Source organism: Eublepharis macularius, chromosome 19, assembly GCF_028583425.1.
Source record: "Eublepharis macularius isolate TG4126 chromosome 19, MPM_Emac_v1.0, whole genome shotgun sequence".
Classification (NCBI taxonomy): Eukaryota; Metazoa; Chordata; class Lepidosauria; order Squamata; family Eublepharidae; genus Eublepharis; species Eublepharis macularius.
In genome coordinates, this window is record NC_072808.1 from 8,176,428 (window position 1) to 8,203,268 (window position 26,841).

Consider the following 26,841-nt stretch of genomic DNA (forward strand, 5'->3'; position numbering starts at 1 on the left):
CTCCCCATTTTGCAGACCCACTGTCTGGCTAGAGAGATACAGCAGGGTTTCCTCAACATAGGCCTTTTGTACAGCCCCATGTCTGGAGACTTCACATATTATAGGCCAAAGACGTACAGTACCCCACAAGTAGCTAGCTTGCACAGCCCTATGTCTGGAGACTTCACATATTATAGACAGAAGAGGTATAGTACCCCACGAGTAGCTATAGTAGATCCCATCGCACAAAAGGCAGACAAGTGCCATCTTGATTTCCCACTGCAGGTTCACAGACAATATAACCAATGATAGGGTACATACCTGGGGTACAGAAGCTGCCTGTGCACTGAACCTGTTTATTTGTAATGTATGAACCACCCCAGATCAGACTCTTGACCTTCTGTGTTCCCCAGCAGCACCAGGCAAAAAGCTCTAAGGAGGAAGGGGCTGCGTTTCTCCCCATTCTCCCACCCACTCCCGTCCTTTTTGGCTGTCAAGCCCGTAAGCCAGGGCACCGAGGGTAATCACTTACATACTCTTTTCTAAGGCACTGCGCCTCTCCTCCTCTTCCTGTTCCTCAGAGGCGAGGGGCTGCAGAGGGGTTTCTGAGGGGGGCTCAGGGCTTTGGTGGTCGCTGGGGAGCGGAGAAGGGTCAGGGCCCTGTCATGAGGGAAAGGAAAGAAATTATGACATCGGATGGCTTGGAACATTCGACAGCAGGTGGCGAAGAAGGGAGAGAAATTAGGGCCCACATCAAATCTCCTTGCTCGAATAAAGAAGGTGTCGTATATGCCTGTCTGCATATCTGCCATGAATGTATTCTGGGTTATGCGTTGGTCCTCTGAGGGCATGAGAAGTTTCTTATTGATGTTAAGCCAGTAGGTTATCTTCCAAGTATTTACTTTATCTCCCCCAGGTCCTCCAGCAAGCGTCCTTGAATGCCGGCTCGAAATGTATCCTTCTTGGGAACTGAGATGATTTGATTCTTTGTTCCGTCTAGGCTAAACCTAGCTTCTCCTCTTCACACACACATTCCAGCTCCTTTGCACCCAAACTTTTAACTGTCCCCATCGTGATGGCAGGAACCTGCCCTATAAATAATACTACCGACCCTATCCACGTCACTTCTGCCAATCCAGTTGTCTGAGCGCCTTGAACTTGATGGATCTCTAATAAAGTCACTTCAACCAATACACCTGTGTGTTTGCTGTGGAGAGTTTGGGGATCTACCGGCCAAGGACTGACAGCTAAATGGAGCCTCAAATTTTCCCCCAAGCTCCCAAAGATCAGGGAGGGAAGAGGGCATGTTTCAATCAATCACAGACCCAGGAACACTTCTCCAGTCTCCCGAGCTGACATTTTGCTCTTGAGATTGTCACCAAAAGAAAAAAAACTGGAACAGAATTGAAAGGGTGGGGGATTCAATTTTTTTAAAAAAACTTTTTTAAAAATCGTATTTTCAAATGTTTAGATTTTCTTTTTTTCTTGTTGTGAATTACTGTTAAAACTAATTTACATTTCCCGTAGGCTACATTTAAGAAAATATTTATTTAGAGTGTTTACATCTCACTGTTCTATTATAAATAATATTCAAGGTAACTATGCATGTTACATTTAACATATTGTGTTTACCATGAGGAAAAAATAACTTAAATTAATCCCAGTTAATTTATAGTGGTATACAGAGGTGTTTTTTTCTGGGAAAAGAGGTGGCAGAACTCTCAAGAGGGAAATGAGGAAGAAACACACGGGATTCTTCACGCACTATTGCCGAGTATTCTCAAGAGGTGCCGGAACTGCGTTCCCGCTGAAAAAAAGCTCTGGTGGTATAAATAAATCATAGGATGTCTCTTGGTAACCCTTACCTTAATTTCCAAAATTTAAAAACATCCATTCGCTTTCATCTTTATTAGAAATCCTTCTTCTGTTTCTGATTCATAACAAATTAGTCAATTTCATCCACTTTGCCAATTAAAAAAAATCAGGTTCTTTTGGAACATCTGATATTTTTCATTTTGTCATTATCTATATTTTTGCTAGCATCAAGATGCTTAGTATCAGTTGAATATTTTCCTCAAATGCTGTTTTTAAAATCTGATTTTGATTTTTTTAAAAATTTACATCTCAAGTCTTGCTAATAAAATTTAGAGCAATAAAATGTTCAGTGCGGCCTGGTTTATGAAATCAAAATGTCTGATGCTCAGTTCTGGGCTGTAAGTACTAAATTTTCAAATCCAGCCATTTACGGCTTATTTTTCTAACTAGAGCTAAAACCAACAGCATTCATAAATGAGTGTGTTGTCAAAAAGATGTGGGAAAGAATTTGCTTAAAATAATTTCAACTGTTCTCCAGAAATGGGCTTAGGGATGCTATTGCATTAGAGCCAGCGTGGAGTAGTGGTTGAAGTGTTGGCCTAGGATTTTGGAGAACCAAGTTCGAATCCCCACTATACCATAGAAGCTTGCTGAGTGAGCTTGGGCCAGTCACACTTTCTTAGAGCCAAGCTACAAGTGACGAATGACACTTGCCTGGCAAGTGAACAGACTCCCGTGTATTCCTTCCTGTTCACTTGCCATTCACTTGCTCTCCACTTGATCAAGTGGAGCGCAAGTGAATGGCAAGTGAACAGGGAGGAATACACGTGAACAGAGAGGAATACACAGAGAGGAATACAGAGAGGAATACAAGTGAACAGAGAGGAATACACGTGAGTCTGTTCACTTGCCAGGCAAGTGTCATTTGTCACTTGTAGCTTGGCCCTCAGCTTAACCTACTTCACAGGATTGTTGCAAAGAATGTTGTAAAGCTACTTTGGGTCCCTACTGTGGGAAGAAGTAGGGCACCAATGAAGTAAATAAATAAACGGATATATCTCTAAGAAGTATCCCACTTCAACCACCATGTGGAGAGAGGCAGAGAAAGACCAACAGCCATTCTGGAGTAGTTTGACTGCTTTAGCTTCAAAGAAATCCCCTCCTTTACCTTTCCTCCAGGAATCACAATTCTCCATTGAGCACAGAGCTACCCCACCATGCTAATACCTATTCTAGGTAGGGTTGCCAGCCTCCAGGTGGTGGCTGGAGATCTCTCGGAATTACAACTGATCTCCACGTGACAAAGATCAGTTCCCGTGGAGATAATGGCTGCTTTGCATGGTGTACTTTATGGTATTATATCCCACTGAGGGCTTTCCCCTCCCCAAACCCCACCTTTTCCTGGCTCCACCCCCAAATCTCCAGAAATTTCCCAACTTAGACCTGGCAATCTTAATTCTAGGCCTTTCTGAGATGCCAGAGGACCGCCTTTCCCCAGGACAACTTCACACCCACACCCCAGCTCACCTGGGTGTGTTTCCCTGAGCCATCCCCTTCGAGCAAGCTGGAGAGCAGAGAAAGGTCCGGGAGGTGAGAGTTACCATCCTGGAATACAAGGGGAAAGTGTTAAGGCAGGTTCACAGTCTGACATACAGGAGGCCCTCACACAATTCTCCGATTTATCTCCAACCTGACACCAGCAGCAGCTACTCTGGTGTTGTCTCTGAGTCTCTGTACGCATTCTAAGTACCTAAGGAGGCTGCAGGATTGTATGTCTAGTCCTCAATTCACGCACAGGCTGTTCTTGCACTGCATATGTGAATGCTGCTTTCACGGGAGCTCCCTTTGTGTGACTGCATCGGCGAGTGATTCCGGAGGGCAAAGCGCCAATTCTGCTCTGTTTTTGCTGTGAGGACAAGTACTGTAGGCTCCTTTGAATTGTCCATTTGCATTTCTTTAAGGTGTGAGAGAGTGTCAAGATCAGCGTTTCAATGAATGGATGTGGGAGGTGGAGGAATCTTGGATACTTTTAGCGGTTGAAGAGGAACTGATCTCAAACACACTGATGCAAAGCAAATTGAAGTGTGACTGTGTGAGCGAGTGCAAGAAAGTTGGAGGGGGGACATGTGAAATGGGGTTCACTTAAGCGTCCCTAGGTAGTTAGTAATATGTAGAGAGACTGTCTGTCCCTTTCTCCATAAACTGTGTCTTTGCTGGTTAGGCTTTGTAGCCTCTGCACGGCCACAGTTATTTCCAACCAGCTTTTGGGTCTGTTTCTGATGACGCTGTTGTTGTTTTTCTGGACTTCAATAAGCTTTTGTTGAGCTCGACATTATGGGGAACAGCTGCAGTGTTTTACAACTTTTTTTCCAGAGAGAGCGCTCTTTTTTTTTTTTTTGAGATTGCATTTTTATGGGCTTTGGTTGCAAACTGCTTCAAGCAAAACAGCGAAGGAGGATAACAATCTCTGAAATGAAATGCAATGAAAAAATGAAATAAATTTCAACTACCCAAAGTAATCTTTTGGCGTGTTGCCGGTCCGTATTATGCCTAGCTCAAACTTGAGATTTGTTATTTCCTCTCAGGCTCTTTCATCTAAAGGTCTAACTGAATTCCAACTGCTTTTTTAAAAAAACAAACAAACCCAAAACTACTTCCACAGAAGAGGCGGGAGAATGGAAGTGAACCATTTCCTCAAAATCTCACTTTTTCCTCCCACAGAGGTTCAAGTGTGTATTTGCAAGGTTAAAAAAGAGTCCAGTAGCACCTTTAAGACTAACCAACTTTACTGAAGCATAAGCTTTCGAGAACCACAGCTCTCTTCATCAGATCTAATGAAGAGAGTTGTGGTTCTCGAAAGCTTATGCATGCATCTGACAAAGAGAGCTATGGTTCTCGAAAGCTTATATATGCAATTGACAAAGAGAGCTGTGGTTCTCAAAAGCTTATGCATGCATCTGATGAAGAGAGCTGTGGTTCTTGAAAGCTTATACATGCATTTGATGAAGAGAGCTGTGGTTCTCAAAAGCTTATACATGCATTTGACGAAGAGAGCTGTGGTTCTTGAAAGCTTATACATGCATCTCAAGCTCAAGCTCATGTGTGGCAAGCTCAGCACAGCAACCTTTATTAGCATAAATACATGCATCTGACAAAGAGAGCTGTGGTTCTTGAAAGCTTATGCTTCAATAAAGTTGGAAGTTCAATAAAGTGGGTTAGTCTTAAAGGTGCTACTGGCCTCTTTACTATTTTGCAACTATAGACTAACACGGCTAACTCCTCTGGATCTTTGCAAGGCTAGATACATATCTGGAACTTTGGAAGTGAGGGAGCAATTTGAAGAAACGGAATGAGGTATAGGCTCCTTTACCCTGCCATATTTACAAGGGTACACCACCAGTTACTGAGGACCTCACCCACCTTATTGTGCCACTTTATTTTTTGCTACTAAGAGCTCTGCTTAACAGGAAAATCAGGCACAGATGAATGAATGAATCTGATAAATTAAACTGGAAGTCAGAGATGTGTGTTGCTCTAGTATTTCTATCTTTATGCTCTTTTCCACACTGTGTATCAAAAGCAGGGCTTTTTTCTGGGAAAAGAGGTGGTGGAACTCAGTGGGTTGCCAGCACAGGGGGCAACTCCTGGTGGGAGGTGGTGCCCCTGGTACCACATGCGCACATGAAAAGTGTGCGCATGTTCCCGGGACCACGCAATCACATCACTTTGGGTCAGCTGGAACAAGGGGGGAGTTTTTAAACAATTAAATCACCTTCAGCAAAAATGGTCACATGGCTGGTGGCTCCACCCCGATCTCCAGACAGAGGGGAGTTTAGATCGCCGTCCGCACTGCTTGGCGCAGAGGGCAATCTAAACTCCCCTCTGTCTGGAGATCAGGGGCCGGGGCCACCGGCCATGTGACCATTTTCAAGAGGTGCCAGAACACCGTTCCACCACGTTCCGGCTGAAAAAAAGCCCTGATCAAACCCCTGCCCTGAACTGGTGGAAGCCAAGTCAGTAGGCATGGTAGGCTGGGAGACTTGCGGGATGAGGGGTGGGTGGGTTGGAGACTTACTAAATCAGCATCCTGTGACGTCACTTCCAGCAGCATAACTGGAAGGGGCGTCACTGCATCATGGGATGCTCTAAGATTTCCCCCAAACTATGGTAAAAACCATCGAGTTTTGGGTGACTCCTAGAGCATCATGCAATGCGAAGGAGACACGGCTTCCGGTTACCCAGCCAGACGTGATGTTACAGTTCACAGTACATTTTTTTCTGTAAAAACGGCCATTGAGATTTAGTTGGGTGTGGTGAAATGGGCAATAAACTTTCATAAAGAAATAACAATGGAAGCCTGGGAGCCTTGTGGAAAAATACACTGAAGATTTCAACTTGTACGAATATTAAAGAGAATGTATACAAAATGATGTATAGGTGGTATCTAACACCAAAGAAAATGGCGCTAGGAAATACTAATATGTCAGATAGATGCTGGAAATGTAAAAAGCATGAAGGATCATTATACCACATGTGGTGGACTTGTGAGGTAGCTAAGCAATACTGGGGAGATATAATTGAAATAATTAACGAGGTGTTGCAAACCCAAATAAATAAGAACCCAGAATTGTTGCTACTGAATTTGGGAATGGAAGATGTTCCAATGCAGTACAGAACATTGTTATTTTACATGATTACAGCAGCAAGACTTTTATATGCGCAGAAATGGAAAGTGCAAGAAATACCAACTACAGAAGATTGGATTTACAAATTGCTGTACGTGGCTGAGATGGACAAAATGACAAGAAAACTGAAAGATCTTGATCCAGGAGAATACATTGCAGATTGTGGGAAATTGAAACAATACTTAGAAAAAAAATGGGATGTGAAGGGAGGACTGTGGCAGTTTGAGAACTATTAAACTGTGATGTTATAAATAGAAGAGAGAAGTAACTTTACCATTAATGGGATAATTTAACTATTAATTAACCTAAGCTAGTATTATTATTAAGGAGACTTTATCAAAAATATACAGTTTAAATAGTGATGTAGAAAATGGATATATTAGTTGATTTGATATAGTATATATAAAAGAATTTGAATATGCTTAGAGTAAGAGATATAATACATTTATGATTTAGAAGAATATAATTGAAAATAAGTTAAGTAATAAGATAGGTTAAGGGTTGGAAAGCTGTTGGAAGTCTACAAGGAGGGGGGAGGGAAAGGGTGGGGGCTGATCTAAATTAGGTAAGATGGGGAATGTGTGTATTAATTATGTACTCACCAATTTTTTTTTAAGAGATTTAGTTGGGTGTATTTATGTGCAATGTTTAGTTAGATGTTAAGGGTGGAACTAGAAGTTTGAGGAAAGTATGAAATGTCAACCCTGTGTTTCCTATGTGAAGCTCTTGCAGCGAACTCGCAACACAGAAGAAGTTCATGAAAGTTTTATTTCCCTTTGCTCAATTATCCGTTGAACACAGAGCAATCTCCATTTACATTTTTTTCTCTAGCCATACTTTAAAACTGGAAATAAGTCCAGCTGAGGGAAGAACAACATGGAGGAGCGTCGCCTGGCTGGCACCCGTCTTACTTTCCTTTAGGCGCCAAGTCAAAACGTTTCGGTTTACCTAGGCTTTTGACTAAGAGGTTTTATTCTTTTCCAGCTGTTTTATCAATATCATTTTAAGTTGCTCAATTTGAGTTTTATACTGGTTTTAAACACCCTGTGTTTAATGGCTTTGACTAGTTTTTAATGGCTTTATGAGGTTTCATTTGATAATTTCAGTTGTAAGCTGCCCTGAGCAGATCTCCATATAAGCAGCATATAAATTCTCAAAAAAATCAATCAGTTGTAGGGGGAAATTGGAAGGGTTAAGGAGTCGGACCGCTTCCTTTCTTGGAAGAGTTTCCTTCCTTTTGCGTTGTTATCTCCGCAAATATAAGCTTGAAATATCAGGCAGCTCTGTCCTAATGCTGTCCAACTTTAAGAATAACTAGGACCCGGGCTTTTTTTCAGTGGGAACGTGGTGGAACGGAGGTCTGGCACCTCTTGAAAATGGTCACATGGCCGGTGGCCCCGCCCCCTGATCTCCAGACTGAGGGGAGTTTAGATTGCCCTCCACACAGCAATCTAAATCGAAACTCCCCTCTGTCTGGAGATCAGGAGGCGAGGCCACCGGCCATGTGACCATTTTCACTGAGGGCAATTTAAACTTTTAAAAACTACCCCCTTGTTCCAGCTGACCCAAAGTGACGTCATTGTGCGGTCCTCAGTTCCACCACTGAGGGCCAAGCTACACATGACGAATGACACTTGAACGGCAAGTGGATTGAGTGGAGGGCAAGTGAACAGGGAGAAATACACTTGCCGTTCAAGTGTCATTCGTCATGTGTAGCTTGGCCCTGAGAGAGCAAATGAGCCTGAGGGCCAAGCTACACATGACGAATGACACTTGAACAGCAAGTGGATTGAGTGGAGGGCAAGTGAACAGGGAGAAATACACTTGCCGTTCAAGTGTCATTCGTCATGTGTAGCTTGGCACTGAGTTCCACCACCTCTTTTCCCAGAAAAAAAGCCCTGACTAGGACTGTGTTTAGTGTTCTGGTTCCAGCTCTCTCTAAAAACCCAAATTCTGCATTTGAGAAACCCAAATCCTGTCATCAGAGCCAGTGTGATGTGGTGGTTAGAGTGTCAGACTAGGCTCTGGGAGAACCCGGTTCAAATCCTCACTCTGGCATGAAAGCTTGCTGGGTGATCTTGAGCCAGTCACATCCTTTCAGCCTATCCTACCTCACAGGGCTGTTGGGATGATAAACTAGAAGACAGGAGAATGATGTACGCTGCTTTGAGTCCTCATTGAGGGGAAAGGTGCGGTATAAATGAAATAAATAAACAAATAAATATTCAGGTTGCTTGAAGCCTTGCATCAGAATAGACCAACAACAAGTAAGCGATGACGTATAATTTATATAATGAATGCATATAAATTTATTCATTTATTTACTTCATTTATACACCTTTCTCCCCAGTGGTGGCCCAAAGTTGCTCCTTGCCTCCATTTCGTCCTCACAACAGTTCTGTGAAGTAGGTTAGGCTAAGAGTGTGTGACTGGCCCAAAGTCCTCCAGTGAGCTTCCCTGGTAGACCACAGATTAAACTTGGGTCTCCCAGAGCCTAGTCCAACACTCTAACCACTACACAACACCACCTTTTAAGCAAAAGCGGTGCCACACTGGGGTATGTGTGGACATCCACAGTAGCATTTGTGCATGAGTCAATGATAATAATAAAGTTAGGTTAAGGTGGTCCCCTGTGCAAGCACTGAGTCATTACTGACCTATGGGGGGGACGTCGCATCACGACATTTTCTTGGCAGACTTTTTGTTACGAGGTGGTTTGCCATTGCCTTCCCACGTCATCTACACTTTACCCCCAGGAAACTGGGTACTCATTTTACCAACCCCGGAAGGATGGAAGGCTGAGTCAACCTTGAGCCAGCTACCTGAACCCAGCTTCCGCCAGGATTGAACTCAGGTCACGTGAGCAGAGCTGGGGCTGCAGTACTGCCGCTTACCCCTCTGCGCCACGGGGCTCTTAGACTTCCTTTTTTGCAAAAAAGAAAAAGAAAAAAGTCAGAATTGTCAGGAGCATTTTGATTTTGGCTTAAAAAACATATAGAGGCAGGGAACATGCAAGCCATCTGGAATCTGCTGCCCCAAGCAACTCGTAAAAGCCGGCCGAGGGGGAGCAGGTGGCACCCCTCTTGCTTAGTATCGGGAAATAAATGAGACTGTCAAAAGAAACCCACATTGTTTATCACAGCATGAAAATGAATAACATATAACACGGGGGAAGGACAGGAATGAAAACATAATTCCGATGGACTCGGTGAATGGACTCACATTTGCGCTCGCCCTCCCTTCTTTTTTGCCCCTGTGGTCATTAGTTCCAGTATCCAACTTCACACAGTTCCCAGCCTCGTGCACAAGCCCTGCTAATTCCTCTAAAATGATGAGGCATCTCTTTCATGCCCAAAGAATGCTGAGCACCACAGTGAACAGACAGCCGTCTCTGTCCAGAGCACTTCTAATCTACATCAGATGTACAGGTGGCAAGAAATGAGTGGAAAGAAATTGTTCAGTAGAGCCAGTTAGTCATTTTTAAATCTACATTGGGGTCTGCAACCGATGGCTCTTCAAAAAAGAAGATTCAGTCTGAAACTTAAGGTCTATTGGAGGGACAGACTGGAGGTGGGATGTTAGAATAACTAGTATGTGAAGGCAAGGGCGTGCAAAGATTTTACGGGACTAGAGGACTTCTTGGAGATGTTTTCCAGAAAGAGAAATGATAAAGATGAAATGTTGTCATTAATCCAAGTGCAAATCATGAGCATGTTTATGCGAGAGCACTAAAAGAATCACACAGGGTACTTCTGTGTTTGTTAATTATCTAAGTGAGACCTTATTAGAGATGGGCACGAACTGGGGGAAAAACCGAACCATGCAGTTCGTGGTTCGTTGCATTTCACAAACCACAAACCATGAACTTCCATGAACCTGCCCTGGTTCGTGAACCGGTTCATTTGATTCGTGAAAATGTCATATCCAGGTCAGCAGAAGGTCACTTCTGGGCCAGCAGAAGGTCTGCAGGAAGTCCATCCCCTGTTGCCTAGGAAACTGATTGATCAGCGCCAGGCTGCCTGCAGTGACGAACCGAAAAATGAACCAGCCTAAAAGTTCATGGCGGTTCATCAGAAGTGGGCTCTGAAGAACCGCCGGTTCGCGAACTACGAACCGGCCTCGTTCATCATGAACTTTGGTTCGTATTTCAGTTCTTGCCCATCTCTAGACCTTATGTAAGCCAGTTCCTAATAAAGAAGTTGTAACAACCAGTGTATGGGCTGTCAAAACTTTATGGATTATTAATCAACATGTCACTTATCAGTAATGCATAGGTTCAGTTATGCAAACAGGCTTTCACATACCAGTTTTTTTTGTTGATCTCTTGCTCTGAATTTTGACATCATTTGGATCTTGAATTATTAATAAATTCCTTTCCTCTAATCTAGATTTCCATCCCATTTCAGGGCACATTTTAGAATCTATCGGATTCTTCAGCATGTACATTTGCACCCAGACTTAAAGAAATGAACGGGGCTTTAACGGTTCTGAAGATTTCAATGACACTTATACAACCTGCCACACAAGGGTAGAGCCCTACGCATGGATAATGTTTATGAGAGCCCCCTTCATGTTTCAGACTGTGTGTGATCCAGATCACTCCAAGGGTGAGTATGGCCTACCCACAGTGCAATTCTATGCAGGATTAGTGCCGTCTAAGTGCTCTAGAAATTGGGGGCATGGTGGAACTCTGTGGAGTTCCAACATGTTCTGGAATGCATCCTTGATGCTGTAGGCCAAGAAGCTCTGTTATAGGTCTTTGTCAAAGAAACTTTCCAGAATATGCTGTAATCTCACAGGATCCATGCATGTCCCCAATCTCGTTCCATATAAAAATGGAAATCGGCAGCCTTTCTGCAGAAGAATGGTGAAGGACATGGATAAACAGATTAGTTGCCAGTGGAGGAAAGGGAAGCTAGGGTAACTCTGACGCTGCATTTGTGACCTACTGGGGTGAAGGAGCAATACAGCCAAGCTCTTTGCAAAAAATATGATATTGCAGATGGGAATTTCTTCCCTTCAACAGGTGACTTTGAGCCAGTTACTCTCAGACTAACCTACTTTATTTATGGTTGTTATGAGGACAAAATGAAGGGTGGGGAATAGAACTACATATGCCTGAGCACCTTGGAGGAATCACAGTATAAAACTGGATGGTTGGACCGAATTGGGGAAGGACGCTGGACGGTACAGAGATGCACCCAATTACATTCCCGTTGGGAAAATCTGACGGAGGAGTTTTGCCCATGAGTTTCAGTAATCGCTAGGTTTTGTCTTGGGAATGAATTTCCCCTGCGTCAGTCTGTGGGTGGTGGCCCAGCAGCATGTGGCTTAGCTCGCTGACCGAGTTATCTCTAGCTGTTTGCTCAATTAACATCTTTCCGCCATGTGCCAGCTCTCTGCTTGTGCAATATTCTGACTAGTGCAATATTCGTTGCATATTATTTATGGCACAATGTATTAATGAAATGGTGAATGTCCGGAAATGTGCACTAGCACTTTATGAGTATGAATTAATATTAGAAAAACACGTTATGGATATGGTGTAATACGGTGTAGGTAACTTTATTCTGGCATGTTTGTATATTAACAATATATATATAAGAGACATTTCTATAGTTCTGATATAAAAATCTTGCTGAATGGTCACCGATTGTTGTTTCTTAGGGCCAAGCTACACATGACGAATGACACTTGAACGGCAAGTGGATTGAGTGGAGGGCAAGTGAACAGGGAGAAATACACTTGCCGTTCAAGTGTCATTCGTCATGTGTAGCTTGGCCCTTAGTAAGTCTTCGCGATTTGTAACTTTGTTAGCTCTGTGCTTGTGGCAAACTGCAGCAGGCTAGTGGTTGGTTAGCTCCGCTTTGTTGCCAGAGGTGTTGAAGAAAGTGTCCTTTATTCCCCTCTAAGGCCATTTCCACACACGTTGAATAATGCACTTTCAGTGCACTTTCACAATCCTTTTGAAGTGGATTTTTTGTTCCACACATGGAAAACCAGTTTCAAATGTTCACTAAAGAGTATCGAAAGTGGATTATCCAACGTGTGTGGAAGCAGCCTAATTCTGCCACTCTCTATTTCTTTTGCACTCACCGTAGCAACTGACTCCCGTGGAACGGCAAAGGGTCCCTCCACTTGGCCCAGCAAGCCCAAGTCAATGCTCTTGCAATTCTCCTGACGCCCGTGCCGCCTCATCCGGCCCTCTGCCTTCCTGAGCGGGCGGTCGCCCCGAGGGAGCCCCCCGGCACTTAGCTTACGCACGGGGTTGGTCAGCCATTTCTTGAGGGTGCTGACGGAATGGCGGGAGCCAGGCGAACTGGGAGCGGAACTGCTGGATGCTTGGGGCTGGATCGAGGCCACCGAGGCAGAGATGCTGCCATCGCTGCCTGCAATGGTGTATGGATCTGCAGGGAGAAGACAAGCACAGTGATGAGCATATGGGCAGATAGCGGAGCGAGATTCAAGACGAGCAGAGATGCAGAAGCACTGAGGGCCAAACTACAAGTGACGAATGACACAGGTTGGACACTTGCCAGCTACCCTCGAGTTTGGATGGGAAATGTAGGCAGCTTGGCGGAATGTTGGACAAGTGACATTTGAAAAGTCTGTTGGACAGCAGTCGGAGAGCCAAGCTGCAAGACCAGGACGCCTACATTTCCCATCAAAACTTGAGGGAAGCTGGCAAGTGTCCAATCTGTGTTATTCATCACTTGTAGCTTGGCCCTCAGTCAAAAGCTTAATTTCTAGAAATTAGTTAATTTCTAGAAAGACAAGGAGAACCCAGTCTCAAGACTGTCCAGAAGAAACCATGCCTTTTGATTTGAAATCCCTTCTCCTTATTTTTTTAAGATTTTATATTTTTAAAAAGATACAACAATAGAAAGTGCATAAGAACTTATACAAGCACTACAGTTAAAATTAGATGACACTAATAAAAAGATACATTCAGAATATACGTATAACAGCACAACTAAATTGTATAATAGCTCTCGTTCCCTCTCCTTAGTTACTTATACCCAAACTTTAGTATCAACAATTTTTAATTAATCATTTCTCCTGTGTTTTGTCTTTTTATCTTTGTAACAAGTTACCTTAATTTATTTTAGTTTTAACCTAAGTAATCAAAGAAATCTTTCCATTTTTCCCCCAAAATTCAACTATTGGTCTAATATGCACATAAGAAGTTAATTTGGCCATTGATGCTTATTTGTAGATCTTATCTATCCACTCTGACACGTCAGGGCACAGATCTGTTTTCCATTTCGCTGCATATAGCACTCCCTTCCCCTTATTTCAATCTGTAAAGGTTGGTAAGAGTCACTCAGTGGTAAGGAAAAAGACATTCTACACATGCTCAAGGGCGCCAGGAACTGGGGCCATCAGAGTACATTCATTGCTCAGATTTAATTCTCAGCATCTCAGTCCCAAACTGTTGCAAGGTGGGGTGAAAGATCTACCACGTGACACTTTGGAGAGTCTGAGAAGGTAAAAAGCACAGTGTTGGTTGGACCGGCAAACTGATTCAGTATATCAGAGTGATTTAATACGGCAGCTTCATTTTCCAATGGGTTCTGGAACAAAGACAGGCGTCAAATTAAACCCTGAGCTCAAAGTGAATACCAGAGGAGTTAGCCGTGTTAGTCTATAGTCGCAAAATCAAAAAGAGTCCAGTAGCACCTTTAAGACTAACCAACTTTATTGTAGCATAAGCTTTCGAGAATCACAGTTGCATCTGACGAAGAGAACTGTGGGCCAAGCTACAAGTGACGAATGACACTTGAACGGCAAGTGGATTGAGTGGAGGGCAAGTGAACAGGGAGAAATACACTTGCCATTCAAGTGTCATTTGTCACTTGTAGCTTGGCCCTGAGATTCTCGAAAGCTTATGCTACAATAAAGTTGGTTAGTCTTAAAGGGTGCTACTGGACTCTTTTTGATCAAAGTGAATACGGAACCAAATTACATCATCTTTGGTGGCCCTTTCCAGATACGATTATTTCTTCCACTCTGCAATATAGAAATGCATGTATTAGGATGCTTATTTTGGTTAAAGGAATCTCCTCTAGAAGCATCTCTCTTAGTCCACCATTGCACCTGGGCAGTATCCCTTATGGCTCCTTCAACAGGTAATCATACCTTCTTCAGAGCCATTAGATATCGCTGTGGAGTCCCCATGATTTCACGAACACCACCAGAGTCCATGCCTGCCCTACAGTTCTTAAGAACATGATGCATATTCAAACTTGTGAGATGTGGCACATCTGTTGTGCCTCCATACGCACGGCAAATTAAATAAGTTGCTATGTCAGTGCAGTTCATTTGTTTATTTACTTCACTTACAGCCTGCCTTTCTGAAACTCAAGGTGGATCACAAAAGTTTGGAAACACTCCAAGCAACTGCAGACAAAGTGAATACATGACAACCCTATAGTGCGTCTGGGGGAGCTATTCTCCATGGTGAAGGAAATATATTTGCATATGATGAGGAGCGCTTTGTTACATCATTACTTCAAAGATTCTAGAACAGAACTCTGGCAACAAATAGATTCCAATTATAACCTGGTATGTGGGTACGCTTGCAAGCATGTATTTTTTCTTGCACAAATGTACATCAAGAGCATGTACAGATGTATTTAATGGTAGGAAAATGAGGACCAATGTACACTACGCCGCGCCACTTGGGGGTGCCCCAGGGGTGTGCCCCCTTGCTGGCCAGGTACTTGGGGGCGGGGGGAGGAGGTGGGAGCAGGGGATCCCCCGCCCCGGGCGGGGGAATGGCAAGCCACCAGCCCTCTCACCATAGGCTGTCATACAGTTACCAGAGTGTCTCCCATCTATGCATTTTAGATGGTTGTGCCTCCTTACTTTCAACAATGAAACAGTGTCACATGCCTTCAAGCCATTCTCTTTCTGGTCTTCTAAACTTGTCCCAAGCACATGTCTGAGGATATATATGCAAGTGGGCCCATAAAAGTCGGTCTGCACAAATCCCACGTTGGTTCAGCACTGGCAGCAAGTGGAAAGGAGAAAAGAGTAGCCATGCTCCAAGAAATGAGCACTGCAGCATCAGCCTGGTGAAGGCCCAGCAGGAGGAAATAATACAATGCAATGGCATGGCACCTGTGCCTGAAATAACTATGCCTGCGTCAGGAACCTGAGATGTGTCAAGCCAATGCCACAGGCACCTGACCCCACCTGACATGACAGTATGAGGGGTGTTGCTATGGAAACTGGTCAGTGCGACAGATGTCTGGGTCCTAGTTAGGACCAAGGCATAGGGAAAAATAACACTTGAACCCACAAAGTGTATTCCTTTCCCACATACAGGTCTGTTTCTCCACAGACCTGGAAAACTAGAAGATTGGGAAGAAGGTGAAAACCTCTCCCCTCACATCTAGAGCCAAGCTACAAGTGATGCCTGACACAGGTTGGACACTTGTCAGCTTCCCTCAAGTTTTGATGGGAAATGTAGGTGTCCTGGTTTTACAGCTTGGCTCTCTATTACAGCTGCAAGACCAGGATGCCTACATTTCCCATCAAAACTTGAAGGAAGCTGACAAGTGTCCAACCTGTTTCAGGCGTCTCTTGTAGCTTGGCTCTGTTATCCATAAAGAGGGGATTCATTTTTGTAGAGAAGAGCATTTGATCTGGTGAGTTTCCACCTGCTAGCTGAAGTGGTAGAGCCCTAGGGTTGCCAGCCTCCAGGGGGTAACTGGAGATCTCCCAGAATTACAACTGATCTCCAGGCAACAGAGATCAGTTCCCCTGGAGAAAATGGCTGTCTTGGAAGGTAGACTCTACAGCATTATACCCCAATGAGGCTCCTCCCCTCCCCAAACCCCGTCCTCTCCAGGATCCACCTTTCAAATCTCCAGGAATTTCCCAACCTGGACTTGGCAGCCCTAATTACAGCCACAGTGAAAGTTTCCTATGAGGAGAGGATTTATCTTTATACAGAGGGACATATTATCTAATGATGACTCTGAAGTGGTAGAACTCAGAGGGAGATGTGAGAATTTTCTCTGAGGGGAAAATGTATTTTTATACAGAGGAACATTTGGTTTTGTGAATTCACACCCGCTCTCTGAAGTGGTAGAGGCACCCAGAGGTAGATGTACCACCTCAGGGAGAGAAGTAGGCTCTAGTTTTTCTACTTGTAATATACAAAGCAACCTCTTAATTTCAATGGTTTTAAAGAAAAGTCCAAAAAGGAAACCTGGCATGAGGCAGACAGGAGATGTGTGGGCTGGCATTTGCTGCCCGGTCAACTGAAGCATATTTAAGTTCTTCTTTCCTCAGATCACTAATAAACTCAATAAGTGTCCAGTTTGGGTGTACACTTCAGGCATTTGGGAGAGAGGGCCATTAAAACCTCAATCCCACCATTGGTTCACGCATATCTGGTGGCCACCTGATGACCCGTTTATGTGAACAAACCCTCAGAAAAATCTAACACTACAGAACGAATCTTCTCATTGCCTCAAAACACAATGTTTCCCCATGAAATAAGTTCAGATATTCAGAGGCCAATCATCCAGTTTAGAGAAATCAAGAGACTGAGGTGTATATATGAACATTAAGAATTTGGTTATTCCCAAGTCAATGGCTTCAAACTCAACTAGGGTGGCCATCTATGAAGGACCAAAAAAAGAGTACAAAGAGTAGAAAAGGGGGACAAATTGCAAACACTAATTTACATTCATTTGTGCAAATGTATGCATAGTTATTATATTTAAATTAAAATGGAACTCACCATACTGCTAACTCTATCTGCTAACCAGGTGCTACCCCTATGCTCTCCCTTCTTATGGCTAATCCTCTTTAATTCCCCCCAACCAACCTGGCTAGTCTGAGAGTCTCTCTACACGAGATGCCTCAGCACATGTTTGTCAAGTGTAGGGAGATGCAACGTTAGCTGGGAAGTGTAGTTTAAAAAGACAGAGCCAGCGGAGATCGCTCCTCAGACGGTTGGTTAATTTCATCTTTGCCTCCCTGAAGGCTCTGTCCATTTCACTTCTCCAGTCTAAAACTGCGTGGGATGGCAATCAGAGAGGGCAGAGAGGAATGGAAACGCGCTGGAGCTGCCTTCCAGAGCCGGGCTTGGATCTGGAGAGGTTATCATGGGCTGAAGTTTCCCTTCTGGCATTTCACAGCCCCTTCACACAGCTCCAGTGTGAAGCCTTTGCTCTGTCGCCAGCTGTCTTTTTAAACTACCCTTCCCAGCTAACGTTGCATCTCCCAACATGTGCTCTTCATGTGTCAGATGTCTCGTGTAGAGAGACAGTGAGATTTATGCCTTTGTGGTAAGCTTCCCATGAAAGTTACATTCTGCACCAATGTTTCACCGGAGCAATTCTATAGTCCAGGTCTAATAATTTATTAACTTCCTTTTTACCTCGCCTTTCTCCCTCAAAGGGACCCAAGGCAGATTACATCATTCTGTTCTCCTCCGTTTTATCCTCACGACAAACCTGTGAGGCAGGTTAGGTTGTATGTGACCAGTCCAAGGTCACCCTGCAATCTTCCACAGCAGTGTAGAGGATTCGAACCCAAGTCCAAAATGCTAACCATTACAACACAAGTTGACATCCACCAAGCCAAACACAGCACACCAGTAAACAAAGAGGTCTCGTGGTATTTTGGTGCCTGATCCAGAAAATCCAAATGGCATTCTACATGGTGGTGCAAAATATAATAAAAACATAAGCCAAATAATTGACAATTTGCTGATTTTAATGGTCTTTAAACTCTGCCTCCTGAGGTGGGTCACCTTACATTGCTGCCGCCAACCTTAGCCCTGCTTCTGTCACCATTATCCTGCCCTTCCTCCAAGAAGCTCAGGGAGCTGTATGTGTCTTTTCCGCCCTATTTCATCACATCAACCCTGCGAGGTAGGCTAGGCCGAGAGAGCCCAAGGTCACCCATTCGGATTCATGGCCGTTTGAGCTCAGGTTTCCCTAACTGTAGTATGACATTCTAACTACTATACAATACAGCTCTTATAAATTAATCTATTTGCTGCCTTCCTAGAACTGCCAGATTGGGGAGGTTTTTTTTGCCAAGGCCACAATATGTGGCTGGTGAACAGAAGTGGTGTGCAAGCTTGCAGCAGCAGTTGCCTTACCTCTGCAGTATCTTTCTGCTCCCTTCTAATGAACAGTTGGAGAATTGGGGTACTTGGGGCAACACAAGGGTCCCTCAATAGTCACTAAAGTTATAGCAATTAAGGCATTGTTCATGCGCCACAAAGACTGAGCACAAACCAAGCTAATCACCCCTTTTCCTTCCCTTCCCTCTTCTATGGGTGGGTGACGGGGCAACAGCCTAATATTGGCGGAGGAAGAATGTGCACGGCACGTTCCTTGGCAGAGCCTGTGTAGCTCTCTGGCTGCGCCTTCCACCATCTGTTTTTTCAGGAGTTCAATGTGCTGGTGGTGGGTGGAGCCATGTGGGGGAAGCCGAAGCTCAGAACTCAGGCAGAGAGGGCTTTACACATTTTTTCCCTATTCATCACTGCTTTATTTCTCAGAGTTTTCTAAGACAGCAGTTCTCCGAATAATAATATATGAACTGGCAAGCAAAACTTCAGCACTCTTATTTTTGGAATATCGAACACTGAGCTCAGGGAGTGATCTGTGGAGGGCTTCATCTGAACCCAGAACTCATGGTGGCAAGGCTCCAGAGCCTGTTTTCCAAAGCCAAGACTCAATTGAGCATGTGGAAGAAGCATGTCACCCAGCCCCTGCACCTCTTTCCATTCAAACTTAATTGAATCAAGTAAACATTTAAATCAAGACACTCTACTTTTATCTGTCGACATAGAGAAAGCTTTTGACTCTTTGGAAACAGGCTGTCTTTATTCTCTTCTACGTTATATGGGATTTGGCGAAAAATTCATTAAATCTATTAAAGCAATCTACTCACAGAAAGAAAGAAAGAAAGAAAGAAAGAAAGAAAGAAAGAAAGAAAGAAAGAAAGAAAGAAAGAAAGAAAGAAAGAAAGAAAGAAAGAAAGAAAGAAAGAAAGAAAGAAGGGTGTGGCCTGTCTACACACAACTGGAAAGCAGTTCAAAGGGTGTGATCACCCATCAGAACTGATTCCTGGCAGCTCTGTTTTTAGATGGTTGTTGTGGGTTTTCCGGGCTGTATTGCCGTGGTCTTGGCATTGTAGTTCCTGACGTTTCGCCAGCAGCTGTGGCTGGCATCTTCAGAGGTGTAGCACCAAAAGACTGTGACACTGAGAGATCTCTGTCTTTTGGTGCTACACCTCTGAAGATGCCAGCCACAGCTGCTGGCGAAACGTCAGGAACTACAATGCCAAGACCACGGCAATACAGCCCGGAAAACCCACAACAACCATCGTTCTCCGGCCGTGAAAGCCTTCGACAATACATCTGTTTTTAGAGTTTGTGTAAAATACCTTTGATTAAGGCCATCTGAAATAACACCAAGCATTGAGCAAGCTTTCGAGTTCCCCAGAACTCTTCACTTGAAAGTGACGGGGAGAGGCGAAAAACACATCTTTCAGACCATGTTATTAAACCCTTTTTGTCTTAGGGTCAAACCAGACACACAGGTTTTTAAAGAGTTGGGTTCAGGTTCCACAAACCCAGCTCTGGTTCCCCGCAGCCACACAGCAGCTGCGAGGAACGGCTGTTAAAAAAAATAAAGGAGAACCCAAACACCTTCAATGGGCAAGGGATGTGGTTAGCTGCTATCTTATTGCACCCTAGCATGTTGGAAGGAAGCAAAAATGAAAAACATCCAGTTGAAAATATACCAACTAGTAGTTGATCAAATCTATCTCAGATGCCAAAGGGAACTCTGTTCCAGAAAACTCAAAAGCTTGCACAATGTGTTGTGTCATTTCGGTTGGTCTTAGAGCCAATCTTAGACATGACATTTTGAAAGAGCTGTGTCGGGGTTCCCCAACTCAACTCTCATTCCCTGCAGTCTGAGAGCGGCTGGAGGGAGCTAGTACCAGTTCCCTTGGAGAAAATAGCTGCTTTGGAGGATGGACAGTAAAGCATTATACCCTGCTGAGGCTTCCCCCTTCCTCAAACCCTACGGTCTCCAAGCTACACTCCCAAATCTCCAGGAATTTCCCAACATGGAGCTGGCAACACTAGCCACAAGACCGGATTTGGATCAAGATCATGGTGCAGTAGAGGAGGAATCTCAACCTCCTCCCCCCCACTAGGGTTGCCAGCTCCATGTTGGGAAATCCTAGAGATTTGGGGGTGGGTGGGGAGTGGAGCCTAGAAAGCATGGGGTTTGGGAAGGGACATCAGCAAGGTATAATGTCATAGAGTCCACCTTCCAAAGCAGCCATTTTCTCCAGGGGAACTGATCTCTGTGGCCTGGAGATCAGTTGTAATTCCGGGAGAGCTCCAGCCACCACCTGGAGGCTGTCAACCCGTCCCCATCCCCATACATTTCCTGACACAAAACAGCTGGGGGGGGGATTAGTTGGTCTTTTGGTGGGCTGCAGGGGACCAGAATCATTAAAAAAAAGTCATGTATAGTTTGAGCCTTAACAAAAGGTATTGCATGGATTGAGAAGAGGGATTTTGCTGTGAACCACAGCTACTAACATTTTGTGTGTGTCACCCAAGGCTCATTTCGAGGGGGAACGCGCCAGAACACAGTTCTGGCAGTTCCCCATAGAGGTCACATGTCAGGTGGCCCCGCTCACCTGACTCTCGGTCATTTTGGGCCCATTTCAGCCTGGATTGAGGCCGAAATGGCCTGGATCAGGCCTCTGACGGGTGGTGGATCATTCTCCCACTCAGTAGCAGCCTGATCCTGACCATTTTGGGCCCCTTTTTGGCCATTTTCAGCCCCTTTTTGCCATTTTGGGCCCAATTTCAGCCCTGAATGGCCAGGATTGGGTCCAAAACAGCCAGGATAGATGACAGGGGGTGTGGCACATGCAAATCAGTTATGCTAATGACACATTTCCGATGATGGCAAGGGGCGTGGCATATGCTAATGAGTTATGCTAATGAGTCCCTCCAGCTCTTTTTCTACAAAATGACCCCTGTTGTCATCACAGTGCAGCGGTTAGAGTATTAGAACAGGACAGGGGAACCTGGGTTCAAATCACACGAGTCATAAAGCTCACTGGGTGACCTTAAGCCAGTTACTAACTCTCTCTCAGCCTTTCCTACCTCACAGAGTCGCTGAACTTCACAGAAGAAGGGCAGGGTAAAACTGTAACAGGGCCGGACCATATGTGAGGAAAGACTACTAGATGAAAATATCCCCCCAAACACACCCCAAATTAAAACAATTTAGACAGCAGCTACTTTGGAGCTCCAATATACTTCATGTTGTTGCTGCCTGCCTGAAACTGCACAATCAGGGGGGTTATTAAGTCGCTGTAAAGTAGGGCAGAGAATAGTAAAAATCAAGCCTTAAAACATTTTAATTAAACAAAGAACCCAACAGGCCACAGCATGTGGCTGGTGTACGGTTGCCAGCCTCCAGGTGGTACAACACCGTGCAAGTCCGGGAATACCTGGTTCTGCCATTTGTTTCCACTCCCCGTGTTACCACAAAGCCAAACCAACAACCAAGAAGCACTTTTTATGGACAACAGCCCCTCTTCCTTTAACAGCGGCAGCAACAATTCAAGGATGAAGGTTTTCCTATAATGCACTTCAATTATTTGAGGAGGGGGGGAGGAACATCATTGTTGGTCGTGCATCTGACAAAGTCTCAAAAGCCTCTGTTCACCAAAGTGGTGGCAACATCACAGTGTCCACCAGCTGGACGGAGGAAGGGAGAGGTACCATCTTTTCCCAGGATGCCTTCCCATTGTAAGGTACAGCAACAACTTCAAGCCAAGAGCACATGGTAAGAGGAGGGGTTGTGTCACCAGCGTCTGGACAAAAGTTACAGCCCATGCATTATCTGTGTGGGAATGCAATGTTCAGGAATGAGAGGCAATCATTTAACATAAGGGACATCTGGCAACGTGAGTGTGGGTGTCCAGCCAGCTCTTAGCTCATCAATCCCGGATCGCTGCAAACATTATGAGTAAGACCCCGAAAAAATGAGATTGTGATCTTAAATCTTTTGACTCCAAAGCCCAAAATGTCAACTTCTTTTTATGGGTATGTGAAGCATTAATGGTAGGCACAGTCATATTTTCGAAACCACATACCCCCTCCTCTCCTTGCAAGCATAAAGGCTAGCCATCTAGGGCCCCATTCAATGAGAAGTTCTCCTACACAAACCCCACTGAAATGAAGAAAACGGAGGAGAACTTTGCAGTGGACTGTGCTTTACCAACAAAGCCAATTTTCTAATTTCTTGGATTGTTCTCTATGAGAGGTGAGCACGAACCAGGAAAATACCAAACTGTGCGGTTCATGGTTTGTCACATTTCATAAACCACGAACTTTCACAAACTTGCTCCAGTTCGCAAAATGGTTCATTTGGTTCATCTGGAGCAGCAGAAGGTCACTTCCGGGGCTGCAGACAGCCCATCCCCTCCCTTTGCCTAGGAAATTGATTGATCAGCACCAGGCTGTTTGCAGTGACGAACCAAAAAATGAACCAAACGAACCAGCCTAAAGTTCGTGGTGGTTCGTCAGAAATGGGCTCTGACGAACTGCCAGTTTGTGAACCATGAACCGGCCCGGGTCATGATGAATTTTGGTTTATATTTCGGTTTCTGCCCACCTCTATTCTCTCTATAAAAAGAGATACTGGGAGTAATTCCTTGCAGTGAAGAAGATACAACCATGCTTCTTTTCTTTGCCTATAGTGGACTGTTTTACTGATCAACGACTGTGTAGGCCTTGACAATCTGAATTTTATACTTCAAAGTTATGGTTTTCGCTATGACTTATCACCAAACAAATAAATTCTATCTGATCTGATGGAAATGATTTGATCAGATATTCTCAATCCCTCCCTTCCCCACATAAAAGCACTCTCTCCAGGGGTGTAAGATTCAAGATCATCTATCGCTGATAGGTACTTTTAAAAAAACATTTTAATCATCCTATCAAGACCGTTTTCAGCCATGAAAGAAGGAGCAGGTTTTATCTTAAATGATGAAGTAGCTTTTTGCCTAGACACAATGCTACATAATGGATGAGAAGACGGTAAGTCTTGCTGCTGGGAGAAACAGAGAGAATTGCTAGACTACAGGGGTAGGATAAGAACAGCTTGTTTGCTGCTCTCCCACACACGCCCTTACCTTTATTTAATTATATAGGGGAAATAGGTGCAAGCACCCAGGATTAAAAAGGAGATAGAAGCATTTTAAAAATGGAAGATAATTAATGCAGGAGAACAAAAGGCTTTACCGGTGTTCTCTCCAAGCCTTTTCTCATATCAAAACGGCTGGGCTGAGCACTAGCACTGAACACGTACAGCAGAGAGCTATCAACCTTGCACAGAAAGAAAATAAAAATACACTGAGCAAGGACAGAAGAGGCAAGGCCAGGTCTACCATTAGGTAGGATGAGGTGGGCCTCCTCAGGTGGAAGATCTGGGGGTTTGGTGTAGTGGATAAGAAAGAGCGCAGGCAGGACTCTAATCCGGAGAACCGGGTTTGATTCCCCGGTTCTCCACTTGAAGCCAGCTGGGCAACCTTGGGCCAGTCACAGCTCTCTCACAGCTCTCTCAGCCCCACCCACCTCACAGGGTGATTGTTGTGGGGATAATCATAACATACTTTGTAAACTGTTCTGAGTGGGCATTAAGTTGTCCTGAAGGGCAGCATATAAGTTGAATATTATTATATTATTATTCAAAGACAATAACCACCTCACAGGATGATTGTTGTAATAATAACATACTTTGCTCTGAGTGGGCGTTAAGTTGTCCTGAAGGGCAGCATATAAATCAAATATTATTATATTATTATTCAAAGACAATAACCAATGAAGTATTTAGGAGCTGTGGAAGGGTTAACGCACTATGGAGGCACCACGTACATCTTCTGTCTCGTCCACCAAAATCTCCCCAGCTGTGTTTGAGAGAAGTATATCATTCATTGGGAGTAATATTTAAGAGCATCAGTCAATTTATTTGCATTCCAGAAACTCCCACCCTGATCAAAGTGGCCTCCATAAAAATCCCACAGGACTACCAGCGACGATTGTAAAGGGATTAAGGAGGTAATTCTTCCTGCTTCACAGAACAGGGGCAGAAAGTACACTATGTTACACCCCAGGGATGAAAAATCAGCCTGGGTAGACGCAAGAGATATTGAGGAAGAGAGATCAATCCTAGGCTGGGAAATTTCTGGAGATTTGGGGGTAGATCCTGGTGAGGGTAGAGATTAGGGAGGGAGCTCAATATTTCATTTACTTCATTTATACTCCACATTTCTCCCCAATGGTTAGGCTGAGAGGGTATGACTGGCCCAAGGTCACTCAGCACACTTCCATGGCGGAGTGGGGATTTGAACGTGGGTCTTCCAGATCATGGTCTGACACTATAACCACTATGCAATACTGCCCCTCAACAGGGATATCATTCCATTATCAACATATCAACAGGGATATGATGCCATAGAGCCCTGAAGCCGCCATTTTTCCCCCAGGGGAGCTGATCTCAGTAGTCTGAAAATCAGTTATAATTCTGGAAGAACATCAGCCCCTCTGGAGGTTGGCAACTCTGAGGTAACCAGGCTCTTCTACCCACTCCTCCTAATAATATACTATATGTTTCATTTTAATGAGTTAGGTCTGACCCGATTCTCTTTCCCCCAGCCACACAGCAGATATGAAGAACGGTTTTTTAAAGGGACTCAGGGGGCCAATCTTACTCAGGTCTGCAGCATGGGAAAAGAAAAGCCCCCCCCCCCCCACACACACACACATACACTGTGCTGAAACTAGAGTTACCAATTTCCAGGTGGAGCCTGGAGGTTAGGGTGCCAGGCTGTCATGGACTGTCCTGGTATCGAGTCAGAAGATGCGTCCTCGTCAGAGAAGGACAACCAGCCCCCAAGCCCCATTTTGGCAGACCCCTCCTGAGAGGCAGGTTCCTCAAACCCCCCTCCCTCTGCAAAGGGAGCCAGCACTAGCGCCACCCCTTGAGCCAAGAGGGCCCTTAAGCCAAGATGTTTTTTTCAGGGTTCTGATTGAGATATGTGTGTGTGTGGTACCCTCAAGTCAAAGTTGACTTATGGCGACCCCTGGTGGAGTTTTCATGGCAAGAGACTATCTGAGGTGGTTTGCCATTGCCTGCCTCTGCAACCCTGGTCTTCGCTGGAGGTCTCCCATCCAATTACTAACCAAGGCAGACCCTGCTTAGCTTCTGAGATCTGATGAGATCAGGCTCACCTGGGCCATCCATGTCAGGGCGATTGAGATATACCCAAACTGAAAATATGTGCATTGCCTCTTTCAGACAACATGGTGGTTGCATGGGCTGGCCCGATCAACAAGCCACTGCTGGCCACCCAGTACACATTAGTAACATCTGGAAAAAAATTGAAAAGGGGCTTCTGCCAGCATTTTTCACACTGGATGGGTATCTGTTGCTTTAAGGGGAGGACCTTGATTTTTTTATTGCAGTTGGGGGCTAAAGGTAGAACTGCAGATAGGAACAGCCTGAGAATTCAGCTCTACAGAGTCATGTTCATGAGGCTTTCTTATACTGAGGGTCAAACAACATCAGAGATCCCACATAGTTGGAATGTTTTTCAGCTGGGTGGGAGCTGGGAGGGACAACATAGTTTGCTTTTTAGGGCCCAGAAGTTCAAATCTGAAGTTCCAGTCATGGAATTCCAATGCCAAATGTAATTTGATCCTGTGGCACACATTTGACCTGTCTGACCCAGGCTGTCTACTCTGAAAAGTGGAAGCTGTCCAAGGCCTGAGTCACAGGACCTTCCCAATTATTCCCAAATCAGCTAATCGTTCTGTTAACTGGAGAAACCAGGAATCGATCCTGGAAATGTCCACAAGCCAAGAATGTACTCTGCTCAAGAATGTGAAAGATCATTAGTAGAGATGGGCATGAACCAGGAAAATACCAAACTGTGCAGTTTGTGGTTCATCGCGTTTCACGAACCATGAACTTTCACGAACTTGCCATGGTTCACGAACCGGTTTGTTTGGTTTGTGAAAAGGTCATTTCCGGAGCCGCAGAAGGTCTGCTGAAAGCCCATCCCCCCATTGCCTAGAAAAGTGATTGATCAGTGCCAGGCTGTCTACAGTGACGAACCCAAAAGCAAACCAAACAAACTGGCCTAAAGTTCGTCGCGCTTTGTCAGAAATGGGTTCTGACGAACCACCAGTTTGTGAACCACGAACAGGCCCAGTTCATGACGAACTTTGGTGCATAGTTCGGTTCATGCCCATCTCTAATCATTAGGCTATGATTCTTTC

The 26,841-nt window shown here is 44.5% G+C and overlaps 1 protein-coding gene across 1 annotated transcript in view; it reads right to left on the reverse strand.

Annotated features, from left to right (window-relative positions):
• Window positions 1–26,841, reverse strand: part of ARHGEF25 (Rho guanine nucleotide exchange factor 25) — an 84,785-nt gene that overhangs the window by 20,090 nt on the left and 37,854 nt on the right. Inside the window, exons 3-5 of the mRNA XM_055003416.1 lie at window positions 12,576–12,886; window positions 3,322–3,399; window positions 512–639 (exon numbers count right to left, since the gene is read on the reverse strand). Coding sequence (XP_054859391.1) covers window positions 512–639; window positions 3,322–3,399; window positions 12,576–12,886 — 517 coding nt within the window. The remainder of the gene's footprint in view (window positions 1–511; window positions 640–3,321; window positions 3,400–12,575; window positions 12,887–26,841) is intronic.